At 36.5% G+C, this 27,190-nt stretch overlaps 1 protein-coding gene and 1 long non-coding RNA gene across 2 annotated transcripts; both read left to right on the top strand.

Annotated features, from left to right (window-relative positions):
• The first annotated feature begins 5,316 nt into the window (after positions 1 to 5,316).
• On the top strand, positions 5,317 to 26,440 carry LOC120346234 (uncharacterized). The gene is made up of 6 exons (XM_078115184.1): positions 5,317 to 5,617; positions 18,898 to 19,034; positions 20,118 to 20,200; positions 24,506 to 24,583; positions 25,113 to 25,199; positions 26,376 to 26,440. Exons 1-6 carry the CDS (start codon positions 5,513 to 5,515, stop codon positions 26,438 to 26,440), a joined length of 555 nt encoding a protein of 184 aa, XP_077971310.1. The 5' UTR covers positions 5,317 to 5,512.
• Positions 6,667 to 8,589, top strand: LOC144425911 (uncharacterized). Its single transcript, XR_013477724.1, has 2 exons — positions 6,667 to 6,912; positions 7,064 to 8,589. It is a non-coding gene; the product is annotated as an uncharacterized LOC144425911 (long non-coding RNA).
• Positions 26,441 to 27,190: the final 750 nt, after the last annotated feature.

The following is a 27,190-nucleotide window of genomic DNA, read 5'->3' as shown; positions in this document are numbered from 1 at the left end:
TCAAAGAAGCAATAACAGCTTGATGACATTATTTAAGGCTGATTTAAAGAATACTATTTTAAAATAACGTAAAATATATATGTGATAAACTGCCAACTATAAAGAAATTGGAGTCGTATTTTTGCGATCTTGGGATTTGTCAAACTTGATTTGTTCTTTCGCACTTGAAATTATTTTTAAGCAAGATATCGCCGATTAAAAAATCACAATGTATGGGCAAAATACGAACAATCGAAATTTATTTTATTGCATTCGGCTCCGTCGGTAGTTTCAGAATGAAAAAAGGTACATCGCGGATCGCGCGCACAATTGATTACGTGCGGCTCCGTCGGTAGTTTCAGAATGGGAAAAAAAGGTACATCGCGCGCATAATTGACTGTGTTTACTACGATGAAAACCTAACATAACACCACATTTTGTGATTTACAATCTCTATTAAAGCGTTTTCAATCTGAAGAGAGTCTGCTGAAACCAAACGTGTGATCTTCCATTTTAAGTTTCAGTTTTAATATTTTAGAATGCCGTTTTTCAATCAAGAAATTTGAGTTGCGAATTTACCTCTTTATTAATTATTATTTTTAGCATTTTGTCGCCGATGACTATAATGTGGTAACATGTTTTTCACAATGAACTCATAATTCCCCACGAGAACAAAAAAGAAATTAACGTCGTCATTGTGTAACAATAAATGTATATGCCGAGGGACATTTTTGATTTAGGGAGAATACACACCGGCGTAAAGATGCTTAAAGGTTCAAAAACAGGCCATGCTGACGAAAAAAATCGGCGATTGTAACAAAATGAAATTGCACACGTTATTATAGCGTCCTTTTGGGTCTTTCAAAAATGTCGAAAGGGAAAAGATTTGCCCCCTAATTTATAAATATGATGGTCAAGTGTCAAATTTACAGCTTTAGTATATATAATTTGTGTTTGAAATTTAGATTTATTTATGACTTGTGTTAACCTTATATTAAAAAAGGTTCAGCAATTAAAATGAGTAAAGTACTTTTAACTTGCTCAGGAATATTAATCTGAAAGTAACAATTTTAACATTTATTTTGGGGCTCCGTAAATAATATTCAACCTTTCAAGGGCTCCGCAACACCAAAAATTTGAGAACCCCTGACGTAGTGGACATATCGATCGTTTTGCATTTTATGCAGGCAATCCTCTTCTTTTTGTTCTTCGTTTTTAAAAAGATAAAACTTCTCTCCAGAAGGCTATTACTTTTTTCGCTATGACGTCATCAAAATTACGTGGCCCCACGTGTCCATATATTTGAGCATAGCCTTCCTGTTTAATTATAGATAAGATGAAAATTTATTTATTAATATTGTTTACTGCAATAATTTATCAAAATCTAAATGATTTGCCATGATATTGTTATGTATTACTGTGATGTATTATTTATTGATTGATACTGTTTATTGCAATTATATTGCAATATTGTTTTATTTTATGAAATGCAATAAAAAAAAATAAAAAATAAAAAAAAAAAGCCGTGGGAAATTCTCCAAATTGTGTGTCTACATCCAAACCTTTGATCCCAACTGCCAAGGAAGAGAGCAAGAGATAATAGGTGGTCAGAGTCTAATATTACGAATTCGGATGTTACCACTATACTCAGACTCAGACCCGAGAGAACAGCATTGTTTCAGCATCACGAACATCGATGCGAATTTTTCAGTATTGTTTGTCAAATTTGGATAGACATTAGATTCTTCAAGAAGATACTTTTTATAAAAATCGAGCAGTGATACATCTGTCGAATAGCATATGGATTTTTTTTACCCTCATTGTATTGCATCTCAAGTAGCTCTATTCGAATATTTTCTGCGCCATTTAATTATTGGACACGAACTGGACATAACGGTCGTTTCAATATTGTGTTGTTATTGTTGTTCTTATTCTTCGACACGTTTTTAAAAAGTCGCTTTTTTCTTTGATTACTGGACCAATTGCTTTGAAATTTTTAGTGGTTAACCCTTTCCATGCGATTTTTATTTTTTATTAAATAATAGTATTTGCTACGCCGATTTTGTACTCCCACAACTAATCGATCGACTAACGGAAAAGTAATGACCCTCTGCTGCCCACTGACGGCTCGTTGGAAAGCTTATTTAAAGAGCTTGCAATTGGCGATTAAAAAAATTTTTTTTTTTAAAGTGGTGGTCTGAGTCATAAACCGGATAGAAAAAAGGCATTTTTTTTCTTGGGAGTTGAAACCGTGATAAAAAATAGAAATATTCGCTAAATCCTTTACTGTTACCGCTTCGTGGTTGGCAAACAATAGCATAATATTGCTGTAGCAATTTCGTTATCTAACTCAAAATACTTTGGTAGATGGAAGGGATAATATGTCTTCTATTACCACCCAAAAAACACCGAAATTAGCATAAATTTCAAAAACACTCCCTCGTTCCGCCGCAAATAAAATTCCCATCGTAAACGAAAGCGAGATTTACCGTCGCTTATGTTAATCTCGAAGAAGACTTCTTATCAATAAACTAAAACCCGGAAAAACTAGATCAACAGTTTGCGACCGATTGCTAAATAAAACAGTGGAGTACATCAACGTACCCGCCGCAATCTAGCGAGTTTTGTCGTTGGTACGTATACGTGCCCACCGCACGGAAAGAGTTAAAGATAAAAATTTTCTTCAGAAGGCTTTTACTTTTTTTTTGCTATGACGTCATCAAAATTATTGCCATCAGGTGGCGCTACGTGTCCATATATTTGAGCATAGCTCTCTCTTGTTTGATTTAGCATCATAATTTTTTCTGCGTGCTGCCATTTGTCTAATTATATTTAAATTGTAGGCTCTTTAAATGAGTAGCTGTTAACTAAACTGTTAGGTTAAAAATTTTTACGTATCAATCAATCATTTATTTTGGTATCATGACATAAAACAAAACAGCACAAAAAGTTGATTTTAAATATTGAATGCAGCAAACTCTGGGCCTGGAATTCTAGATTGTGTATTTCTAAATAAATAAATAGCTGTAGGAAACATCTTGCTTTCAAAGATATAAAAAAATCACCAATAATTGATCAAATGTACAAACCAGATGAATAAAAATGCATGCATGAAAGGCATCATGAAGTTTTGAACATTGGAAATAAAGTGTAAATTTGCAAAATCACTAAAAAAAATTTCAAATTGATTCCATAGATGTATTTCTTTAAAAAGTTTGCTAACAAATATTGAACACAGCAAATTTCAATTAGAGTGCTATGCAAGTGGGGTCATGCTCCTTATGGTTATGAAATAGGGCCTTAAAAATATGTTAGCCATTGTTATGACAGTTTATTTATTATAATCCAAATTATGGCTTTAAGAAACTAAAAACGCATCTTAACCTAAACACAAGAACATGCAACATAATTACATTGAGTCACTAAGTATAGCCAAACTTAATCGGACTACCGTCTAATACTCGTAATGGCACGTAACTAATGCAGAAAGGCAGATGCAGTCCGTTGTCGCTTGACGATAATCAGTGATCACAACACAAAGAACGATAATGTCATATTGACGGAATATAAACAAAGTGTAGCACACTGCAACACAAATAACTGAACTTAACTCTCATAACAGCCATCATAGCATGTTGCTGTTCGAAAAGCACAAAAATAAAGTGATATAGTAGCCTACAGACATGCAGGCTTGAAATAGCTGCAAATACAAAGTTTGAACAAAGCATGACTATTAGTGAACACAGCAAAAAAGATTGGGACAGTGCGTCTGGAAAAAATACAAAATAGCTGTATACATTGAAACCATTTGCCAAGACAATATACATACAACTACTAATCCTGATAAGCAGAATCAAGATGTAAAAGAATTTATAGAAACAGTAAAGTAAGCTCAATTACAGACTCACACAATGAAATATCTTTGAGCTAAAATTAAAAAGTGACAGAAGAAAAGTAAAATTATGCTTGTGTCCTACATAAAAAATATAATTAACTCCTCGAGCCTGCATTATAAAAATTATTTCATCGTTGAAATCGCCGTTTTGTCGCTATAATTCTGTGAAGCGTCGCGAGCCGGATTATTTTACTCCACGGGCCGGGTCTGGCCCAAGGGCCGTAGGTTGCCGACCCCTGCTGTAGAACAAATATACAATTCAGCATGAATAGCATTATCAAAATGATTAGAAAAAATAATATGTAAAATTTGATTAGAAGGCACATCTGTGTGTTGCAAGGGAGTAGTAGGCCTACTTTTAAAAACTCAAAATGTCCAACTTTGTTGCATCTGCGACATTTCACATTTTTGGCTTTGCAAATCTCATTTCCCACTATTAGCAAGCTGATCTTTGGAACAACATAGCAGGATCGAAAAAAGAAATTGTTTCTTGGGTGCTTGTATTTAGAAATACAACGATAAAAATCGTGAAAACTAGTTTGGAGAAATAATTGCAACTAGCAGATGACCGTGGCGTTATAAACGTTTATATGCCCAAAAAACGAACTGACATGTAGCTTCGAGTAAATGTGCATAAAATGTAAAACGATTGTTTGTCGTAATTTAATGTTGACAATAAGATTTTTGCATGCGCCGTGATAAGTGGTGGGTAAAATCGATTGGTGGTGTAAAACATGGGCGAGTTCTGAATTCCACACAGAGAAAATTCTTCAAGAATATAGATACGGGAGACATAGAGCACGATAAGCAGTAGATTGAAGTCTATTTTACAGTAACTCGGAATATAACCACAGCCAATATGGCCTCATTCGTTAAAATTACATTCATCGAAAAAAATCGAAATTAGGTAATTTATGAAAACTCAGTTGCATGTTCTTTCGCAAAAGAGGGACGAGATTTCAATATTTAATGATAAAAACCGTTACCTGACGTTTCTCTAACAAATCAAACCTAAGCCGTTTAAAAGTGGAAATTCCTTCATTGAACATGGCGTTATTTGTCAAAATTACATAAATGAAAAAGGGTTAAAATTATCATTTTCAAATAGACTACATTTTTTCGGGTGTTAATAGTGACATGTATACACGTCTACCAAAGATTTTGAGCTTTTCGCTTCGCCGCACAGAAAGATCAAATTGCTACTAGCTTCACAGTAGTATACAACGGCGGAAAAGAAGTCACTCAACCTAGAAACGCGGGGTCAGTAAAGCGATTTTGCGCTTGTAGAAAAACAAACAAAGCAATGAAATTTTTGGCGAACCGGCAAAAAAGTTTCACGGACTAATGGTTTTCAGCCACTGATCTAGTGAATATTTCGATGTACAACGTGGTAATTTTCTATTATACAATATTTCTCTTACTTCGCAACTTTCGCGAACCCAAATATTATATTTTATCAAATATTTATATATATTTTGATGTGAATGTAACGTTGTTCCGGTACCAGTTTGTAGCTTTCTTCCATAAGCGAGAATTTAGTTAGAGCCCGCTGCAGTGCAATCGACCATGATTAATGAATCTGTGTTTTGCGTCAACTTTACGTTTTGAGGATTCACCTGAAATAATATAATATTCGCCATGGTGAGACATGTGTACTTTTTCGGAATACAAATTTTGTTTGCTGAAATCGTATTTTCAAGACTTTGCCCTCGGCTAGAATTGGAAGAAGCGGACTGGGTGAAAGTGAGTAAAGTGTTTTAAGATTTGTTTTAGATTATTCTTTAGTTTCTTAATATTTCTGAGTATGTTTTTTTAATTTATCGTCTTAAAGTTTGACAACCATAACATCAGTGTCTCATAAAATTACCTTCATAGATTTTCAAATAGTTGAAAATATGATCTTTGAAATATTTTTTGATCAACTTTTGAGATTAAATGCAATAGAGGCCGTGGATGTATAAATAGCTTAGGCCTCAGGACGACGGCTTTGAGCACGAGCACTGCTAATTAATCAACTCTTTTATGGTAAACATCTCCACATACGCTGTCATACTCCGTTTGATACCCACTCACCAGCAATTTTCCCATAATAAAATCATAATAGAGTCACACTAATGTGATAGGATTTTTTACTGGTGTTGTCCTCCCATTTTTTTCTCCTTTGTTTTTTGATTAGAGTGTTATTATTGCTTTGATTGGTTCTTGCGAAATAATTGGCGAGCACGCCAGAATTGATAAATTTGTGTGAATCGATATAAGTAACAATATGAAAATGAACTTTTTGAGGGCATCTTCGCGATGTTCTCAGGGAGATGATTTTGACGAATTTTTGAGGCGATTCGATTTTTATTGCGTCGGTGTGGACGCGTCAGCAGATTTGATAAAGCATAATATGCTTATTACTTGTTTTAATTATTAACGATGGCTCATGAACTCTTTGATAGGTTCAAAAGGGAGCATGAAAGTAGCCAAATGTAAATTTTTAATTCAACCGAACTTGGCGATATGGCTTACCATCGAGGTATCAAAAATCAGATCCCTGCGCATATCACAGACGCACAACAGCAAATGGTAATACATTTTCATGTGCCGCCAGGTACTTATACTTAGTAAACCGGAGACAGTGAGCCCAATAGTGAAATTGCGATTGTGAATGGGTCAAAAACTGAAAGGTCTAGTTGTAAGTAAAGTGTTTAGTTGTAGGTAAAGTGTAAAGTGTTTAGTTGTAGGTAAAGTGCAGAAAGAAAGTCTATCAGGACAGAAATCATGCAGATGCGTCAAGAAATGGAAATGAGGTTCGATAAGTTGGAGCATCGCGTGAGAGAATCTGCGAGTGCCCTGAAGTCTCAACAATATCTTGTTTGTTGACAGCCAACGAGTCTGTGCTCCGGGTAATACAGCTGGTGTATCTGTAATTTGACATGATTTAACGAATCAATCAATAACACCGACTCGAGCTGTGAACGACCTGCATCGTCGACTCTATCGTTTACGGCTGCCAATGGATGGGATTGCTGAAATGCGAAGACAAATTGGCGGTATGGACGCTGAATTTGAAATGTATCATTGCCAAAATTTGACTGAAGAATTCATTTTGGGTATAGATTTTCTAAAAAGGAATAAGGGCGTTATCTAGTATTTGTATTGCTCATTATGTCTCGGTGGAGCAGCAGTTTCTTTCTTTTCTAGGTCTTTTGTAACGTACGTCAGAGTGACTTAATGGACAATCTTCGAATCAATGAAATGAATTTGAGTAGTGAGAAGAAGATCAAATTGATTTCAGGGCGCATAGAAGCATTTTTATTTTTGTTAAGCCTATATGACGTGGTAAGACTGATTTATGTTCGCATTCTATTGACATAGACCAATTCATTCACCGCCACGTAGACTACAGAGTGCCAGAATGAAAAAGTTGAGCGAATAGTTCGGGGGAAAAGAACAATGGGACGTGATTTTGTGTCGACTATGGCAGGCTTAAAGATCGCACGAAGAAATACGGCCATCTGGTCTCTCAAATTAGGTGCAAAATATTTTTCAAGATATCGCAAGAGAAGACATCGTTTTGCTGTCATCTTGGGCTGTATGGATTTACTGTAATGTTCGGCTAACTTGGGTACTTGTGGGCCAAATATACACATTGCCGGTAGATGTTATACATTGGTCCATACGTCATACGTGATCATCGCGTATTATCCCCCGTGACGTATACAGTGAATAGCGTGTGTGGTGATTAAACTATGAACGTTCATTTCAACCGTCTCAAATCGAATAAAGAAAATTTCATAGGACCACCCATGATTACAATGTATTGCACATTTATCAAAATTGCTCAGATCCCGGTTTATTCGGATACTATTTTAATTCATAGTTACTAAAATCTCCCGTCAGAAATAGAAGATAACCCGCATTTAATCCTGACGTTGATCCCCCAATAGGAACAAGCCCTCGATAGGACAATCCGGTGTAGTACTTGACATGTGTAAAGTTATTTCAATTAAGTTCTCATGGCGGTAAATGACTGATTTTATTTTAACTGTTTTTAGACGACTTTTGTAGTTTTGTTCACGAGTGTTCTGATTTTAAACACATTTGTGATTTGTCTGAATGTAATTATTGTGTGCCAAGTTTTGGCTGGGACCAATAGAGTCAGATTGCGCTTTTAGAAAGAACATATCTGTTATTGTTTTTCTGTACATATCATATGCGTTATTGTCTATGTCTGGTGTGTCAATTTAAATTGATTTACGGTATGCTGTTATTGAGTTAAAGTCACAGTCGAACATTGAGATCTTCCGAATTTTAGCATTGCCGATCGCGTCTTAAAGATGAAGAAAACGCTTGCGACACTAATAACAAACTTTTTTTTATCGTTTTCGAGCAAAACTTGAAAAACATCTAGAGTGTTATCTACGTCACTAAAGTAAATTGTTTTACACTTTTCAATAGTTTAGCACAGGGCTACTCAACTATTTTTATCGAAGGTCCGCAAACAAAACTTCAAAATTATTTGGGTCCGGTCTTTCCAGAAATGATATTTCGGCATCCTTAAACGAGCACTTCCTCGACCGACTGATGATTAGTAGAAAATTGAAATTGTTTATTATGGTGTTATAGTTTTTTTCGTATATATTCAAAACTATGAAAGTCATTTTATAATAGGAAATTCAAAAAGTGGGGCTAATGATTCGAAATAAATAATTAGGTGCGGTCCAAATCCAATATTCGAAAGGTCCGGATTCGGACCGCGGTCCGCCAGTTGAGTAGCCCTGGTTTAGACCAGCGTTTCTCAAATGGTGCGCCACGTAAACTTGCTAAGTGCGTCGCGAAAATTAACAGAATTGTGTTAAGATAACTAATATATATATGATTAAATATTTTACTTTCTTGTATTTATTATAAATGTTTTATTGTTTCTGATTTTGAATGCTGTGTAAATAAATCAATAAATTCATTCCATTTTCCGCTTTCTGCTTCGTAGTGTCTGTGCAACTGTTACGTAATAATGGGGGTAGAATTACTGCAATTTCGTGAGCTGCAGTTTTTTTTTATCCGCTGAACCGAGTTTAGCGAACATGATTGATTTCAAAGGAAAATCACGCAGAGAAGAGGAAGAAGAATTCTAATTCAACAATACGGCGGACGAGTCATGATGTTAATTATCTTATAAGTTTGGATTTACGTAGGTTGAGAAGGATGGATGTCAGCACTCAGCACCCGAAATGCGTTAGGCCTATTTGCTGCAAAGTTTTATATTATATATGTTGAATGCATATTGCCGAGCAAATTAAACCGTCATTTGACAGTACACTGTAGCTTATCCTCGATAATATATTGCTCGTGCACTGGCTGATATGCAACGCCAATCTGTGACTATTTCTAGATCGTTTACAGTTTCATCAAAATAACAATTTGCTTCTTTCAAAGTGGAATATCGCATCGCGAAAGCCAAAAAGCCGCATACTATAGCAACCTCCTGATGCATGGGACCTGGTTTTCATTATGTTGAGTGGAACTGCAGCAAAAAGCATTTAAAATATCCTCCTGTTAAACAACACCATCGCTCGAAGAATTGGACGTATTGCTGTTGATGTCAACGATCCATTTATGTCAGCACTGCGAGGAAAAATATTCGGTTTGCAGCTGAATGAAGCTACATTAAAGCACGACCCCTCAAAGCTCGTTTTTCCCCCATAAGTTATGCAACGACGCTGGGGCAGAGCACAATGCTCTTCTTTTTTACTGTAGCTCACGCTGGTTGTCAACGTGCAAGATTCTGCTTCGTGTTTATGAAATGCGAAATGAGATCGCTACGTTCTTGCAACAAGAAAATTACGTACAAATATAGCATATCTGGGCGATATATTTGAAACACCTGTCAAGAACATTCTTGGTCTTTTTGAGAAAATTATTGGATTCAAAAAGAAACTAGAAATAGAGAAAGTGGATTTAATGGAAAATATCAAAAAAGCGATTGACTTCCAATATTGAAAGAACATATCATTGCTTCACAAAAAGTTGAAAACGAATTTTTTTTTTATTAGCATCTGGACAGCGTTTTCCCCATTTTGAACATTATTTTGCCAAAAGCATGGAGCAGCATTATTGATACGCAACCAATTTACCTTTGTCCAGTAATTCCCGAGTGGTCATCAACAACCGAAGCTGAGCAATTTGTCGACATGACATCAGATTTGCATCTAAAAACAAACGTTCAGTCTTCTGAATTAATGCGATTTTGGGAAAACACCGATTGAAATACCCGCCGCCGCAAGTGTGTCTTATCTCTGAGAAGCTGGGTTTACGGGAGTGGCATCAATCAAAACAAAATACCAGTCACGTTTGGACATAGAGAGAAAAATGCGCAGGCTTGTCTATATAGGAATGGGGTTCCCATGGGAAACGTCCCATGGTATGGGATGGGACAGCACACATTTGTTTTTCCCATGGGACACGCGGAACAAGAGGACGCTTGGGGCACAAAAGACAAATGGGACAATTTTATATAGGATTACGTCTTGTGTGTCAATAAAATTAACACTATTTCTGCAGCGGTGCGGTTTAATTATGATAGTGAGGTAGCGTGGTATCACGATATTGCGTACAATATGTAAGTAATAGTTATTTAAAAAATTACATTCTAGAGGGCAATCAGAACTCTATCTTTTTCAGGAAACTGGTGGGTCGATTCAGACGAATATCTGGGATGGTATCCACATCATCCAGTAAATTTTTTCATTGCCATCAGGCCTGAGAAGGGGGGCTATCTGCTCTTGGTATAACTCTGTTTACATCAGATTTGCATGTAACATGAAAGTTAAGGAAATGGTTCAGGAATTACCCAGATTAACTGAACTATTATAAACAGTCGATGAGCAGGAAGTTGATATTTGCTGAATGAATAGAGTGACTCCAAAACAGAAAACGAGTGTCATAATGATACTAGATTGCCATAGTTAAGCAAATTTTTTTGTCGTTTTGCATGTATCTTTGTGCATAGCATATATTCCTACACTAGACCTGAATATTAATAATTTTTATTTTATCGTATTCCAATAGATGTTTCCCCGAGAATCGACTTCTCTGTTTACTTCCGTAACATCCATAACTAATCAGTAATATGCACAAAGTGACGTGACAATAGACGTTTTAGCAGCTGCTCAGACAGATTTTCAGGCATGGTTGGGAACATTACCTCGTTTTCGCGTTTTTGCATGTTATTTGCTAGTTTTTAGTTATGTTTCGAAAATTCAAATATGAATCAAATAAATCAATTATAACATTGTCTCTTAGGAGGTTCAATCAAGTGCAGTAATCAAAAATTAGTCTTAAAATAAATGTTATAAACCAGGCGAAACTTCCCCATCAGTACTTTCAAATGACAGATTGTTGACTGTTTTCAATCCAAACAATGGTATGGAACAAGAAACCAAAGTGACTATAAACCAAGTGGAGACACCGAATGCAATGATGCATATCGGACGCCATTTTGTGTCCAGCGGATCGGGGCAGCGTCGGTTTGTTTTAGCTTCGTCAGAAGGTCTCGTTCGTCAATTTGTTTTGAAGGTTTTTTACTGTCTTTTGCTATTTGCCTCGTGGAATCATACTGGTATCGTGCGGTTTCGTGAAAGTTGCAATAGTTATCTTATCATCCAGTGTGAGTTATGTAACTTTGAAACCTCATATCTCACGAACCTTATATTATATACAGATAAGTTTTATATTGTTTGAAATACAATCTAGAAGACTAATTCTAATTATGAGATAGAGATAAAATGTCGCGATTATCATACAAAAATCGGCAAAATTGAAAAGCGTGGAATTTTTTTCGAAAAGCTTTTGAATTAAATAACAAAAACTTCGATTTGTTCTTGTTTTAACCTAATATGACATCGACACATTTGCAGAAGTTAAAGATAGTTTCCGACATTAGATAAAATGTATCGTGCTTCAGTAAAATTGTATAAGTTATTTCATTCAATGTTCTCCAATTCTTGACATGTCCACTGCGTCAACTTGAGTTAAACAAAAACGTTCCCTAATTACTTGGTTACGCAATTACGTAGCAACGTAGCAACGTTCCGTATGAAAAACACATATCGCTTTCCTTCGCAAGTGTGAAACGTCATTAACCTAATGCATACGTTTAAATCAGGTACTATTTGAACTGGTATTATGATACCTGTTCACACCATCCTGAAAGTTTAAAGCCTGCGTTTTACAATAATCATTCCAGAAGCCGATGAAATGAATTTTCTCGGGGAAATTTTTCTTAATGTAACGAGCTGTTGCAATAGTTGCTCTAAAAATTATAGATTGTAAACGATCTCATGGCTAGCACATTGTGCGGCCTAATGAATTTCATCGAACCATGTACATTATAACGTACAAAATTTAAAAACCAGCCGCCGCGACTGGTGTTGCAGCTCTTATTAACTTATTATTGGCAGGACATTTCAATTCTTTTGCGTCGGAAAATGTAAAAAGTTTACTAGGTGATCTAGCGACGCCATGTCTTCTAAGTTCTCGTTTATGAAACTTAATTGTAATTTTATCGATATCCAACAGTGAAAAATTAGCCTTGATGTTTCCGGGGGAACCCTATAAAGACACGGGGTTCAAATTATTTATTTGTTTCTATGGAAAGTGTCAATCCCGAATGCCCACAATCGTTACTAACTCTTTTTGGGTCTTACACACATAATAAATATTTGAAAATTGATAGTTTTACCCAATATTTATGCCACCCATCCAAAAAAGCAATCGTATTTTTGCGCGAAGTATTTATAAACTATATTTCGCGCCAATATTAATGCCTTTCATAATATATTTTCACCTGTTACTTTTCTGACAGATAGAGTTGCTTAAAATATAATTTCCCATCTTGCCACAATATCACTTTTAAAATTTTGAAACGTTTTCTCAATTTAGGGTGAAATATTCGCGCAAAAGAGGAGACAAAAAAAATTATTGAAAAACGACCTGCGGCAAAAGCTCAAGTCAAATAGATAATATATTGTTTTATACACTCCAGATTATTAGATGTTCTTGTAAACTTAATATACGCCGTTATCCTTCATTCCATGCATGTAGTATATTTTTTTAATATTATTTTGCCAATGTACACCTTGTTTGTGATACGCATATTTTAATATCATGACATGTACCGCAAAAATAGTGCAAGTTTCTGTAGTATAATTTGTATTGTAATTCTACCCGTTTGTTAAAATAGATTCTGTGCAAGTAGCGATACTTACATCAGGAATTTTATAATGAAATGTGTATCTTTTTGTTTATTATTTTGGTCTTATCGGGTGTTGATTTATCGAGTAAAGTTGGATGACTTTAATCTTAACTTCGTATATGCTGACCATATCGCCGAGCCAAGTTATCCGAGAAACATCTGCCGGTAATTTTTTTTCAGAAGAATTTTCATTCGTTTTGCCGCTGCGAAAGTTTGGTCCGAACTAATGAGCATCGTTTTTTTTTTATTCAGCTGTTTAACGATCGCAGGTTTAAATCACTGAGTTAGGATTATACAGCGATAGAACTCTGGACACAAAATGGCTGGTGTGACGTCACGCTAGCGCTTATAACGTTACCAATGCATGTCCTCACTTGGTTTATAGTCACTTTGCAAGAAACCAGTGTGTAGGCACCAACTCGCGATACCTACAATTTGGAATGGTGAAGTAGAGGATTTTTCGGAGGTCGAAGGTCAGGGAAACATCCATTGGAACCCCATGGGATGGGACAGTCATGAATTTCCATGGGATTGGACAGAAAAATATATATGTCCCTTGGACAAGCCTGGAAATGCGCCTGTGCATATTAAGTATAACATTGCGCTTTGGAACGATGTTTTCAAAGCAGCAGCCGCAAACCTATCATTAAATAAATAAGTGTAAATAATATGGCGTTATCTACTTTTTTACAAACTTCAAAATAAATAAAATACACGTTAACGATAATCGAGTCAAAAAGTTTGGGGAACCGCTGCCTTAGGCAATATTTTAGTAATGTTGTTTTAGCTTTACGAATTGTTGCACCGAAAAAACTGCAATCGATTTCTACGCTTCAAGGGCATCGTGAGCAAGAAATGGGCATTTTTATAGGTTACATGCTGACGTTATTATTATTGGTGGGAACAGTAGTTACACGTCTCTGTCCCCGAGTGAAATATGAGACAATTGATTGGGAGAAGGTAAGAGTTTTAATAGATGTATTATATACAGATTGGTTAATCTAACTTTTTTTTTAAATTTTGAATAATAACCTACACACAGGGTTACCATATCGTGCTTATTTCTAAAATTTGTGCTCATTTTCTAGCCCGTGTCTTATAAAGCAACGATGTGCTTATTTCTAAGAAAAGTGCTTATTTTTTAGTTGTGTGCTTATTTTGTCCTAGAAACGTGGAGGACTCGTTCTTGTTTTGGGTACAGAGCTTCCGTGGGAACGAGGGACGATGTTCAGCTCAAACTTTTTCTTTTAACGGTGGGGTTCGCGGTATTTATAGGCAAACTGTGACACAGTTACAATAGTTGCTGCTAGTTTTTAGGAATACTGTTTTGGAGACAAGCCATAAATTTGACAATTCGTAGCCTATGCGTAAGCATGAGTTGCGTTTCGAATATGAAAGGAATTTCCTAATGTCAAACAAAGTTGAAAGGATAAAAGCTATGCTATTGCAAGAGCGATATTGACTGGCCATGGAAAAAACAGCAATTAGTGCCCACAAAACACAAGAAGAATTGCGGGAAACCTAAGTTTGAAAACTTTAGACTTAGAGGTTTCGTGTGGCTGTGACTTCATGTCTTCCCATGTCTTTTTTGCGATTATTTTTTTGAGGGGAGGGGGGAGGGCTGCATACAACCTTGTTCAAAGCGACTTCTAATAAATAAAGAATATGTAAAATTGGGAGTGCGGAAGAAACTCGTGTATGATTTCTTCCTCATTTTTAATCTGCGTTTGCGCCGTTGATAAGTAACCCAAAAAGAAAATTACCCTTTTGACACCCGATGGTAGCCCTGCCTACATCCCATTTTATCATAACTTACCTATATGGAAATAAGCTATACCGTCTACTGCCTGGAACGTGTAGATGAACTTTTATGAAGCAATATACAATTGAATTGTTTCCATTTTCAGCTCTATTTTTTCTAACTTAACTTGCTTCACCGACAACTTTGGAGCTCAAAAAGCGCAACAAAATGTGTGATACGCAATTTACACATCAATTCTTTTATGGTAAACATAATCACATACGCGCTGTCACACTACGTTTGATACCCAATCACCCACAATTTTGCTACATTCATACATTGCTATTATATGAGCTCCATACTCTCAACCATCGATATTTCCATAGGAAAATCTCTTTCTTGGGCGAAATGTCGAATTATTTTCTCTGTTGAATATTTCCCTGGACCTTGCGATGTAAATACCTCGTCTTTCAGAACTTGTTGCTTCTTCATAATATAAAGTAATAGGTTTTTAAACAGTCGTTCCGTTTTCTTATGTCGTATGTTTCTTTGCTACACACATTTTCGTGGACGATGCGGGTCAAAAACTTTATGAATGGTGCCGGACTTTCCAGCCACGACAGCAATGTTTATTGGCTAATTTCAATTATAGCTGAAAACTTTTTTTTGCACATCGGAATGCATCTTTGATTTTCTCTTTGTAAACGGCATTCAAAAGTTGTCTTTCTTCTTGACACAAATTTTCAGATATTTTCCTAAGCTACGAAACAGTCTTATGTAAATAAGATGCAAAAATCGGGACATGAAATCAGTGCTTCTTAATCTAGTTTACTATCAATACTAAAGCCCTGGCATAGAAACGTCTTTCAGACCACTATTTCATTTTCCCAACATTTTTGGAAACATCTTTTGTTTTTTATCTTCTGTCAGACTTGCTCATTGGCGTAATCTGGACTTCTGACAATACATGGATTTGTACGGCAGTCTCATTTTTCTTGCTGATTTTTGCTGCCCTTTCCGGATTTTTGTAATTTATTCCAGCAAGACGATTTTGCTCGAAATTTATCTTCAAATTTTTTACGCGTATTACGCGTTTCCTTTTATCCAAAGTCTGAGAACATAAAGTAACAAGACAATTAATAGTATATCAACAATAACGATATTAGGTGAATTGAAAACTGAAATAGAAATAACCATTCTGGAATTTCGTTGAGCAGTCGGATAATTTTTCAGGTTTAACAGCTTGCCAATTTTCTTCATCCTCTTCATTAACAACCAAGTCCCGTTTCAAATATGTTTTATTCAAAAATTAGATAAAACGAACTTTGTAATAATATTTAGTAATGTTGAAGTGTTACAAGCCATATAACAGATAAACTGGAATTATACAATTCCCTAATATCTACTGTAGTTAAATATAGCTGCCAGTACGTCTTCCACTAACTAAAACAGTTGTACCCAATGTCATTTTCCTACGCAGCGCATCAAGATAAAAAGCAATACGCGCCTCAAATGCTGGATAACTTTGGTTGGTACCGTAGACCAGAGCTATTTAACTATTTTTACCGAAGATCCGCATACAAAACTTCAAAATTATTTTGATCCGGTCTTTCCAGAAATTATATTTCGGCATCCTTTAAACGCGCACTTTCTAGGCAAGCTAATGATTATTAGCTAATCAAGATTGTTTAGTGTGGTGTTATAGTTCTTTTATATATATTAGAAACTATAAAAGTCATTTTATATAAGGAAATTTTGAACGTGGGGCTAATGATCCAAAATAAAGAATTAGATGCGGTCCGAATCAAAAACTCGAAAGATCCGGAATCGGACCGCGGTCAGCCAGTTGAGTAGCCCTGCCGTAGACTAACGATAATTTTCAAATATTAAATAAAGATATATACCCACCTGAATCTATATTATTATACCTCTTATTAACTTCATTTGCGTAAGGTTTTTCAGATGCGAAGCGCTCATTATATGATGACAAGACAAACTGATACTTATAACGACGTGCAACTTAACGGCTTCGACGGCGGTGTCTGTGGAAGACAAACGTATGAAATACGCATTGGTTAACATTGGCAAAACAGGTTCTTTTCTCAGAAAATCGTTTTATTATCAGTTTAATAAAATGTAATTCAACAGGCTGGTTCGCAAAATCACATCTAGATGAGTTTTAATGAAAAAACCCAAATTCGTCAAAAGCCAAATACGCAATTTGTTCATAAGCATGACGATAGGTTGTATCGAAGACGTGGTAAATATTTTAAACTTTGCAATGATTCAATATCATTTAAAATTATTTTGCTCCGTTATAAAACGAATTGTATTGGGAAACCCATGGGCCATGGATAGGGTTGCCATGAGGTCCTTTTTCTAAGATTTGTCCTTATTTTGAAGGCCTTTGTCTTATAAAATATTTTCGTTCTTATTTCTAAGAAACGTCCTTATGTTGACATGTGTTCTTATTTTTGTCCTTGTTTTATGGATAGAGGTTCTAATACCAGGCACTTAGATCGAATGACTGATTTCCTAGAAATGGTATTGATTGCTACACGCGCATTCATTACGTAATAACAGCAAATTAATTGAAACAATGACAAAACAATAGCCTATTGGCCAAAATCAGTTCGTGTAACTTGAACCAAAATACAACTTAAAAGTGAGATGGACCAGATTGTTTCTAAGAATAAAGAACTGCTGGAACAAATCCTTTCTAGTGGAAACTATGTTTAGTCACGGGTCGCACTGGCATGAATACATTTTGTTTATTACATTTCGTTCTTTGTTATTCTATTATTATATTTCCTTGATGTCCTTATTTTTGGGTTCATATCGATGGCATGGGCCAAAACTGAACGAATGTAGTAGATCTTGTAGTCCATATCAAACGCGGCTGAATTACAGTGAACATATATATATATATGTAAACCATCGAATATTATTCAACATTCCAGTGCCGTGGATAATTTTATAATTTTTCTGAAAGATGTGGAATCTCCTAAATAAACCAAGATGTAGCTCTGACGTACAAAGGAGCTCTATTTTAAAATGTGCTTCTCACAAAGCTGCACACAAAATTCGCGTTCGAAGGATGATGATACACGATAAGCTGTCATAAACTCTTTGTTTTGATAAGAATCTTATGAAAAATCAGTGTTAAAATTCTCATTGAACGCGAATAAGTTGGCAGCTTTAGTATTTCTTTGAAGAAAATAAACCTGTTCGTTTATATGAATAAGATGATTATGTTGTTACCTGTTCGTTTATATGAATAAGATGATTATGTTGTTACCTGTTCGTTTATATGAATAAGATGATTATGTTGTTACCCTGCAGCCTGGATTATAGAATTGCGCCTTTGATATACCTTCGTTTGTAAGTTGTACAACAACGGCGGGTACTATCATTTTTTGATATTGTAGTTTTCACCCAAACGTATGCAAATGGATCCAAGAAATATTTCTGTCCATCTCTTGTTGACATCCACCAATATATAACAAAGTTGACAAAAATGCATGCACAATATTGACGTAATAAAATTATCACTTATTTTATTCTATTCCACAGTTGCAGAGAAGATTCAACTTGACCACGTAAATTTAACCGTTTTGAAAATTGCTCATATTCGATATTCAAATACGGGAAATTTTTAACCAATAATAACAAAATAATTAGATTTTATCAATAGGATTTATTGATAAACGATACTTGAGTAATTCAGAAGTCGCTAAATGATAGCTAAAAAGGACGTAAGGGGATACAACCACATAGCTGAAACCGGAAATGTTTTAACGATTATATTGTAGTAACTTTATGGCAACTGTGCTGAACTGTAAATGTCCCGATTTACGCCCAAAAAATAAAAATAAATGTTGCATTGTCCTTTTACTGAATTACGTCACGTTGATACAAGTGAATATTTGATTCTGTTTTTCATTTACCGCGCCACACATCATGAAATCGCAATAGTTATTGAAAAATATATATTTCGTTTTCATTGTAACTATTTTTCTACTAATCGTCGGTTTTTTTCAGTTCAGTAACCTAAATGGAACATGGTACGACATAATTGATAATCCACAATACGAATATCTGATAGATTGTTGGGATTGGAACAGCTTCATCGCTATTGATGATGGATTTGCCATGAATGCGACTCAACATGCTGAAGGGTGAGCACTGAGCAACTTAGATATGATTTAGAGATAATTGGAAAATTTTCAAGCCACGCTCTTACCACCTCAAGCAAGACTTACTGAAAAAGAGATTTTACAGCAAGATAAAATAAATAGATAAATTCGAAGTCTTCATTATTGCGCGTGGAAATTATGTAAAAAATTGGCGTCTATAGACGTTCAAAATCCATATAAAACAAAACATTTTCACATGAAACGATGCTATAAAACAGGGGTCGGCAACCTACGGGCCGCAGAGTAATATAATCCGGCCCGCGACGCTTCGCTGAGTTATAGTAACAAAATAGCTGTGATGGGGTACATATGCCCCCGGGCGCCAAGGTACAGGGGCGCTAAAATAGGGCTTGCAAAAATGTCACAACAAGGGTAAAAAAACGGTCACAAGCAAGATCGCACCGGCGCAGACATCTAGTCTTAGTAACATGGCAAACTGCACATTTGGGCAAATCACTTACGTCGACTGCCGACGTCATCAGGCAAATAGCTCGCGCACGGTCAGATTTCCATCGTAATTACATGGCCAAAAAATCTGGCCGGGAAACAAAGCAAAATTTGATTTGGTAACGTTAGGTAACAAAATGCACGGGGTTAATTACGTGGTTCTGTATTGATAAGTTCTTGCCTGCGCACTCCGATGTATGTTGATATTAGTTCTGTGCTGGAGACAAATGGCAACGGAATTTGGTTGAATGATGTTAATACATGTTTTGAGTAATACGTGGTTTTGTATTGTCAAAGTAACGTACTTTGCGGCAGAGTTACATAAAATATATTATACTGTGCTAAAAGACACCAATGCCTTTTTCGACAATTCGTCGAGATTGCACAGATTTCGCAAATTTTTACGACACGGACATCAATGGCCACGAACTTTTCCCCGAAATTGGAGATTGCAGAATGCTGCTCAGTAAAGAACTGAAGGTCAACCAGAAACTCGCAAAATATGCTGGCTACGCCTCTGGCTAATTGTGCAACAAATACCACGCGCCGATAAAATTTCTTAATATGTCGTTTAACCTGCAACAATGAATCATTGTTTTCTATCTCTTTTTGTTACAGTCGACCGGTTAAAGATCATTTAGATGTTTATCTTCATTTTCTTCCGAATGGAGACGGAACATACTCAGTAAATCAGACTCACAGTTAGTATGCTTTTATTTTATTTAAAAGCCGTTTCTTGGAACAAGTTTATGAATTCGTAGTTCGAGTTGTACTCACAACACAATTCCATGCCTTTTCTTAACATAGCCAATAATAATTTAACTTTGTCAACATTGGCTACCAAGTGTGATCTGGGAATAGATCGCAACGGTTGGCAGGTTTCGACATCCAACCAAACAATATCTGTGTTTGGTTTTATTGGCCCATGGCGATCTGGGTAAATGTAGCGGAGAACTTGTGGTGTTCATACACAGTGCTTGTATTTTGAGTATAATACACTCAGTTGAAACGATACACAAATACCGACGCGAGAAAATGTTTTTTGTCTGTTTAATATTGATTTTTTGTCATGGGAAAATGTAGCATATATATATATATATACATATATTTGTAGTAATATAATGGTCAAATATTATTTTATCATAACTAGGCTTGGAAATAGTTAACTGGTTAACCGATTTTAGATGGCTAATGGTTACGATTTATTTTAACCATTTACTGACATCTCAGGAACAAATCATCCTTATAATGTACAATTTCTTCAAAAATAATTACTGGCGGCGCGTCAATAGGGCCAAATGGGGCAATGCCCCGGTTGTTTTTTTGGTATAATAAATAATATTTGAAAAATACCTCAATATCGGTTGCACAGACTACACTAGCCATATTCTCCCGACATGGTTCATTTTTCGCTCGCAAAGCCTTCGCCGAACGTCGACGGGACGACGCCGATTTTGCCCCGGTTGCTCATTGTATATCGTATTCTCTCTTTTATCTTCCACTCGCCGCGTTTGTCTCGTTTGTTTTCTGTTTCTTTTACTAAATCGTCGGGGCCGATCGGGGCTAGCCCCGAAATTATGACGACACAATGCCGACGTTTCTTACAACAACGTGTTGACATATTCACGCATTCCTTCTCGTTCGTTGGTTGCTTGAAGAGTTGATAGTTTCCTTGCCTTCGTTTTTGTCGCTTGTTTCGCTATTTGAATCAGTTAGAGACCTTTAGTCCATTTGCTTTCGATTTTCCACGTTCCTTTTGAGCTCCTCACTTCTTTCCGGCTTCGCATTTCTTAGCCTTAGACCTCATAATGAATAAGGTTGATGCACTACTTCGCACTCCGTTTTCGCAGCTGCCGCTGGAACAAAAATTAGAGGTACAACGTCTTGGGCCTTATCAACCAAAAAATTGTTCACTGGAACAATCCCATGACGGAAGAAAGCGTCGGCGTACATTCTGCGCAGAAACTTGGTATAAAAAACACGAATGGTTGTGTTACAGCGAGGACAAAAATGCACTTTTTTGTTTTTATTGCCTACTTTTTGCTACCGCCCGTGACTCACGTTGGTGTAAATTTGGTTTTTGAGATCTTAAACATCTTTCCGAGCGTGCCAGGGATCATCAATCTTCTATGGAGCATCTGGACAATGCAGTAAAATACCGAACATTCGGAAATGTTAATATTGCAGCACAGTTGGATGAAGGACGCGCGGTTTCTATTCGTCGGCACAACCAAAACGTCGAGAAAAACCGCCATGTTCTCGGTCGATTGATAGATGTTTTGAAGTTCATTGGTTGTCACGAGCTGTCTCTCCGTGGGCACGATGAACGGGCTGGCTCTTCTAATAGAGAGGTATTTTTGGATATGGTGGAATACACCGCATCTCTAGATACAGTATTGAAAGATCATCTTGATGCCGCAACTGTTTCGAAAGGGACATCTAAGGATATCCAAAATGATTTGCTCGACTCAATGTATAAAATTTATTTACAACATTTGGCTCTGGAAATTGAGAATTGCCAGTTCCTTTCGATTCAGTCTGACGAGACAACTGACATCACGTGTGTTTCCCAACTGGCTGTGATTTTTCGGTTTGTGAAAGATGGTAAACCTACCGAGAGATTTCACAGCTTTGTACCAATCGTTGATCGCACGGCTTGCGGGATATCGGCTGTACTGAAAGAAGTGTTACAGCCTTACAACGCGAAGTCAAAATTGATAGCTCAAACTTATGACGGCGCGGCAGTCATGAGTGAGTCGAAACATGGTGTTCAAGTTTATATAAAAGAAGATTTTTCTCATGCGCATTTTTTACATTGTTATGCACACACATTTAACCTCGTTATTAAAAATATGTGTCTTGATACCCCTCTCGTCCGTATATTTTTTGCAAATGTTTCGGGGTTTTCTTCATTTTTTTTCCGTTTCGCCGAAGCGCTCTGACCTCCTTCGCCAGATATGTAGCCGCCGTCTCCCAGCTTGCGCACCAACACGTTGGAACTTCCAATCACGCGTGGTGCAGGGCGTGTCCGAAATTAGGTCTGAGCTCATTGAGTGTTTCAATGGCATTCAGAGCTCTCCGGTTTGGGACGAACGCTCTGTGAGGGAGGCGGCAGGTCTAAAGCGTCTGCTAGAAGATGGTGAGTTTTCATTTTTTCTCGCTTTTTTCTCCACAATATTCTATCACGTGGATGTATTATACGGCGCATTGCAGTCACGGCTAATGAATGGAGCGTCTGTGCAGTCGTGTATTTCAGACTTCTGCGATGCAGTATCTCGTATCCGGGAAACAATAAAATACGACGACACATGGAGTGCTTCTTTACGCCGCGGGCAAATAACGCAGCGTTTGATTTTGTCTGCAAAGGAATGCTGTGACATTCTGGTGAATCAAATAGGCGATCGTCTGCGCACTGAACACCTTGCCGCGTTCTCTTTGATGAACCCCAAAAATTTTTCAAAATTTGCACGTCAATTTCCCATCCATTTGTTGGCTACTGTCTCCAAATTTTACCCCATGATAAACGTGGGTAAATTGGAAAATGAATTGCGATGTATATACACCAATCAAACTTTTTCGAACATCACATCAACTTGCGCGCTCTATGGGTTCCTCATAGATAACACTCTAGTAACTACCTATGCGGCGTCTGCAAAATTTCTGGACATCATTTTGACGACGCCTATTTCTTCCGCCGACGCAGAGCGAACATTCAGCACGCTGAAGCGTATTAAAACGTATCTCAGAAACACAATGAAGCAAGATAGATTAAATTCATTGGCTGTTTTATCCATTCACAAAGACGTTATTTCTGGGATGCATGACTTTAATCAGCGCGTTATTGAGCATTTTGCTTCGAAGAAACCGCGGCATGTTGCATATATGTTCAAGCAGTAGAAGTCTAGCAGCATATATATCTATGAGTGAGCGACGCATGTCCTTATCTTTGCATTAACTTTCCTTTCTTCATAGTAACGTTTTAAACCCTATTTTAGGTTTTGTCTGCTTTCCCGAAGTTTCTGTTAATATGTCATTGTATTTATCTGGGTAAATATTGCCTTTCCTTTTGAAAGAGGTTTCAAGATAAACTATGTCTATATTTATTAATCCCTTGACTTGGACCGGTTTGAAAGACACTTTCTTATCGTTAAAAATTGTCGCTTTTGCCGATTGGTTGTTACCGATGGAATGGTTTTTATACTCATAAAATGATGGGAGAACTTACAGCGCTCATCCTGTCCCCGTAGATGGGGGTGACTTGGTCCCGCAGTAGCTTGCCCCGGTTGTCAAAATGACCACGCGCCGCCACTGGTTTACGACATCGCATATTTATCTCCTGCGGCGTTTAATTCAAAATAATATCACTAACTGTATTGGTAAGGACCCAATAGATGTGAAAAATAATTGAAGTACCAAGACTGCGGATTGTAAAATTTGACAAAGATAAATTCCGAATCAGTTTTCAGTCGAAATATAGTATTTACGATTTTGTTGCAAAAGCGTATATTCAATGTCATCCAACAAGTGCGCAGTTGATGCTGTTTTCTTTATGATATCTCAGAGTAGAATTTGCACGTCGAATACAAAATACTTCCATATGTCCGAAGCACGCTGCATATCTCTTTCACCAGAACGATCATGAAACTACCTCCATTCGTGAATAATTTTGAACGATACTGCGATAAGATCACCCGAAATTGCTTGTAGCCATTGTGACGTAATAAGCTAAAGTTATCAATTTTATCGTCAAACATCACGCTGCGGTTAACCAGTTAATTTTACCCGGCTAACCGTTAAAATGTTTTCCCAGAAATTCCCAACCCCAATCATAACGGTTTACTTATTTTGAACTATATTTTCTGACATAGTCCTGTTTTTTTTTTCTTAAATAATCTGAATCGATCATGGAAAATATCTTATTTGGCCATTCTCAAAGTAACTGAATTTTTACAATAGACAAATTCAATTGTTAAATATAGGAAAAAGTTAATATGACGATTTTTCAGAATCGGCCTATGCTAGTACTACAAAAGAATCTCTTTCCCATAAAGCAGATGAAAAATTGCTGAATGATGTTGATGTCGGTAAGCATTGGTCATCCCAACTATCGCTGTTTACATAATTGTTATGCAGAATTATTAACAAGCATATTAATATTGAGAAAACCTATTTATTGAAATGTGTCAAAATGCTGAAATGTCTCAAGAACATAAAATAATTACCCATAATTTTCATGTGGATTTTTGAAGCATGTATTTCTGCTTGGAAATCGTTCTCTCTAGTTGTCCACTAATGTTCAGTCTACCAGGCACCATGTCGTGAAAATATCACGTGGTGAAATTCCAGATTCCTTGTCGCAACACTTTCGAGTGTACTTGAGTAACTCTTTATTCACACTGCCTACTGTAAAGGCTATAATTTGAACAAGCTTAGGAAAAAATGACAGGTTCACTGTACATGCAAACAAGAGCAAACTAATTTTGTTACACATGTCAAAATGCCTTGACTCAAAAGTTGAAATATCTTGCTTGTTGAATTAAGTAATTGGTAGTTGACCAACAAAGGTAAATTCAATACTTCATTTCCTAGTCTAATAAATATCAATGTTTTTAGTGACGGAGATTATTTTCTCAGCGGAGTATTTCTTCGTAACGGATTACAGCAATTATTTTATAGTTGCCCAATGCGACCCCAAACAAGGTGAGTATTTTATATTATTTTTTAATTAGGCCATTACAAGCGATTTTTGAAGTTAATATCAGAATTTTTAACTCATGGGGGTCGGGTGAAGTAACAGGTTTAAATTTCTAGAAATGTTAACAGTTCAGAAGACATAGTTAAGATTGCGTGAAACGCTGTAGTCAGAAAGTTTATAGATTCCATAATTTTTTAATAATAACAAAATGGATAAAAAATATATTTCAGAAGTTGGCCAGGAATTTTCCACTTCTTCACTTGCTTCTAGTTCTCGGAAAAAAGGGCTTTGCTACGCATGTAAATGCAAACGATAGTAGTCTCCGGCCAAGTTAGGGGGAAATCGTGTGCATTTCTACGCACTTCCGTAACTTATATCGTCACGAAACATCACGAAATCGATTTGTTAAGTCTTAACACGCTTCAATCACATATTATCGCCCTGTCTCCGTCATAACAAACAGCATTCAGCAGCCAAATGCACCATGAAATGAATACAATAAAAACAGCACCATTTAGACTGCGAATTAATAACTGTCCTACTCTGACGAGTTCTTGGGGAAAGACTAATGCAATGTGCACCAATTGAATGCAATTATCTTACACGGATGAATACTATACGCTAGAATATGGACGAGAAATGAGTCAGAAAGACCAGACTAACTTTTTTAGGTGCTCCCGAAGTATGCGAACCAAGATGGCGGAAATCGGAACGTAACATGGGTAACAGGTTAGGGTTAGGCGATAATTTTTTTCCAATTTTCCTTATTTTTGTCCCATTATCAGTTCGAAGACTAGCCAAGAGCCTCCCGTAGTATTTATACCTAAAATTATGGCCTAACCCCAACCTAAGACACATATTACATTCCGATGTCCGCCATCTTGGTTCGCATACTTCGGGAGCCCCCCTTTTTACCTTAACCTTTTGTTATTCAACCAAGAGATGACGAGAATATCGGTCAGAGACCGAGGACTTATCGATCAAAAGTTAGGTTTCCCCCAAAACAGCGCTCTTACTCCATAGTGACACCTTGTGTCCCATCACTAATTAATTAATAACTCGCTAATTAGACTAAGAACTAGACCAGATGGCCAGGATATTTTGAACATTTGGAACTTATTCACCAAACATAAAGAATTTCCCAGAGAAAGTATGATGTTCAAACAAACTTGTATCAACAGGCCACTTAATGGCGGCGCTGAGGCATTCTGTCGTTTCAACTGGTTCTCTCTGCTTGGATTTTTGATCATGTCATTTGTCATCAGCGAAGGAACGTTTTCACCACTTTTATCTTAATTGTTTTCCCAACTAATTGAAATTTAATTGATGCTGAAGCACGGACTAACTCAGAGTTAAAATACAAAAGGTTTCCAACGCATTCATAGATAATAGAGTTTTTAAATTGTCGTCAGATTAATACGATGTGGTTATAGTACAAATTTATAAATTGAGTGTTATATAAGACAGTGTTTCCCAAACTATGGGTAGCGACTAGGGCACTTTCGAATACCTGATGATTTCAGAATCGAATCGAATTGAAATTTTATTGTTTATTTTGTATTGAAGTATGCTCGGTAGTAATTGTATTCGGGAAGTATCACACCGTGAAAACTTGGCAACAAATATTGAAGCCACGATACTACATACCGTTTGGTATTCGAGCATATCCATGGTCGCGAGATTTTACAAAATTCATTTGAAAAAAAATTAGGGTCGCATAAAGTGAATCGAAATATTAAATGATTCGTGTCACAAGCGTGGTATCACATCTATTATAGTAAGGTATCAGCAGTCAAACGTATTCCTTATTAAAAGGAAAAGATCAATTTATGTCAGCACTTTGAGGAAAAATATTTGGCTTGCAGCTGGATGAAGCTACCGACAGCAACAATGACGCCCACCCTATTTGCTATGTGCGCTTTATTGGAGACAACATTGCTCCAGTCCAGAACTTGTTCTTTTGTCGACCATTTACCGGTAGTTGCAGAGCTACAGA

The sequence above is a fragment of the Styela clava genome, chromosome 8, assembly GCF_964204865.1.
Source record: "Styela clava chromosome 8, kaStyClav1.hap1.2, whole genome shotgun sequence".
Taxonomy (NCBI): Eukaryota; Metazoa; Chordata; class Ascidiacea; order Stolidobranchia; family Styelidae; genus Styela; species Styela clava.
Note: the sequence above shows the minus strand (reverse complement) of the source record. Positions and strands in the feature narration are given on the sequence as shown.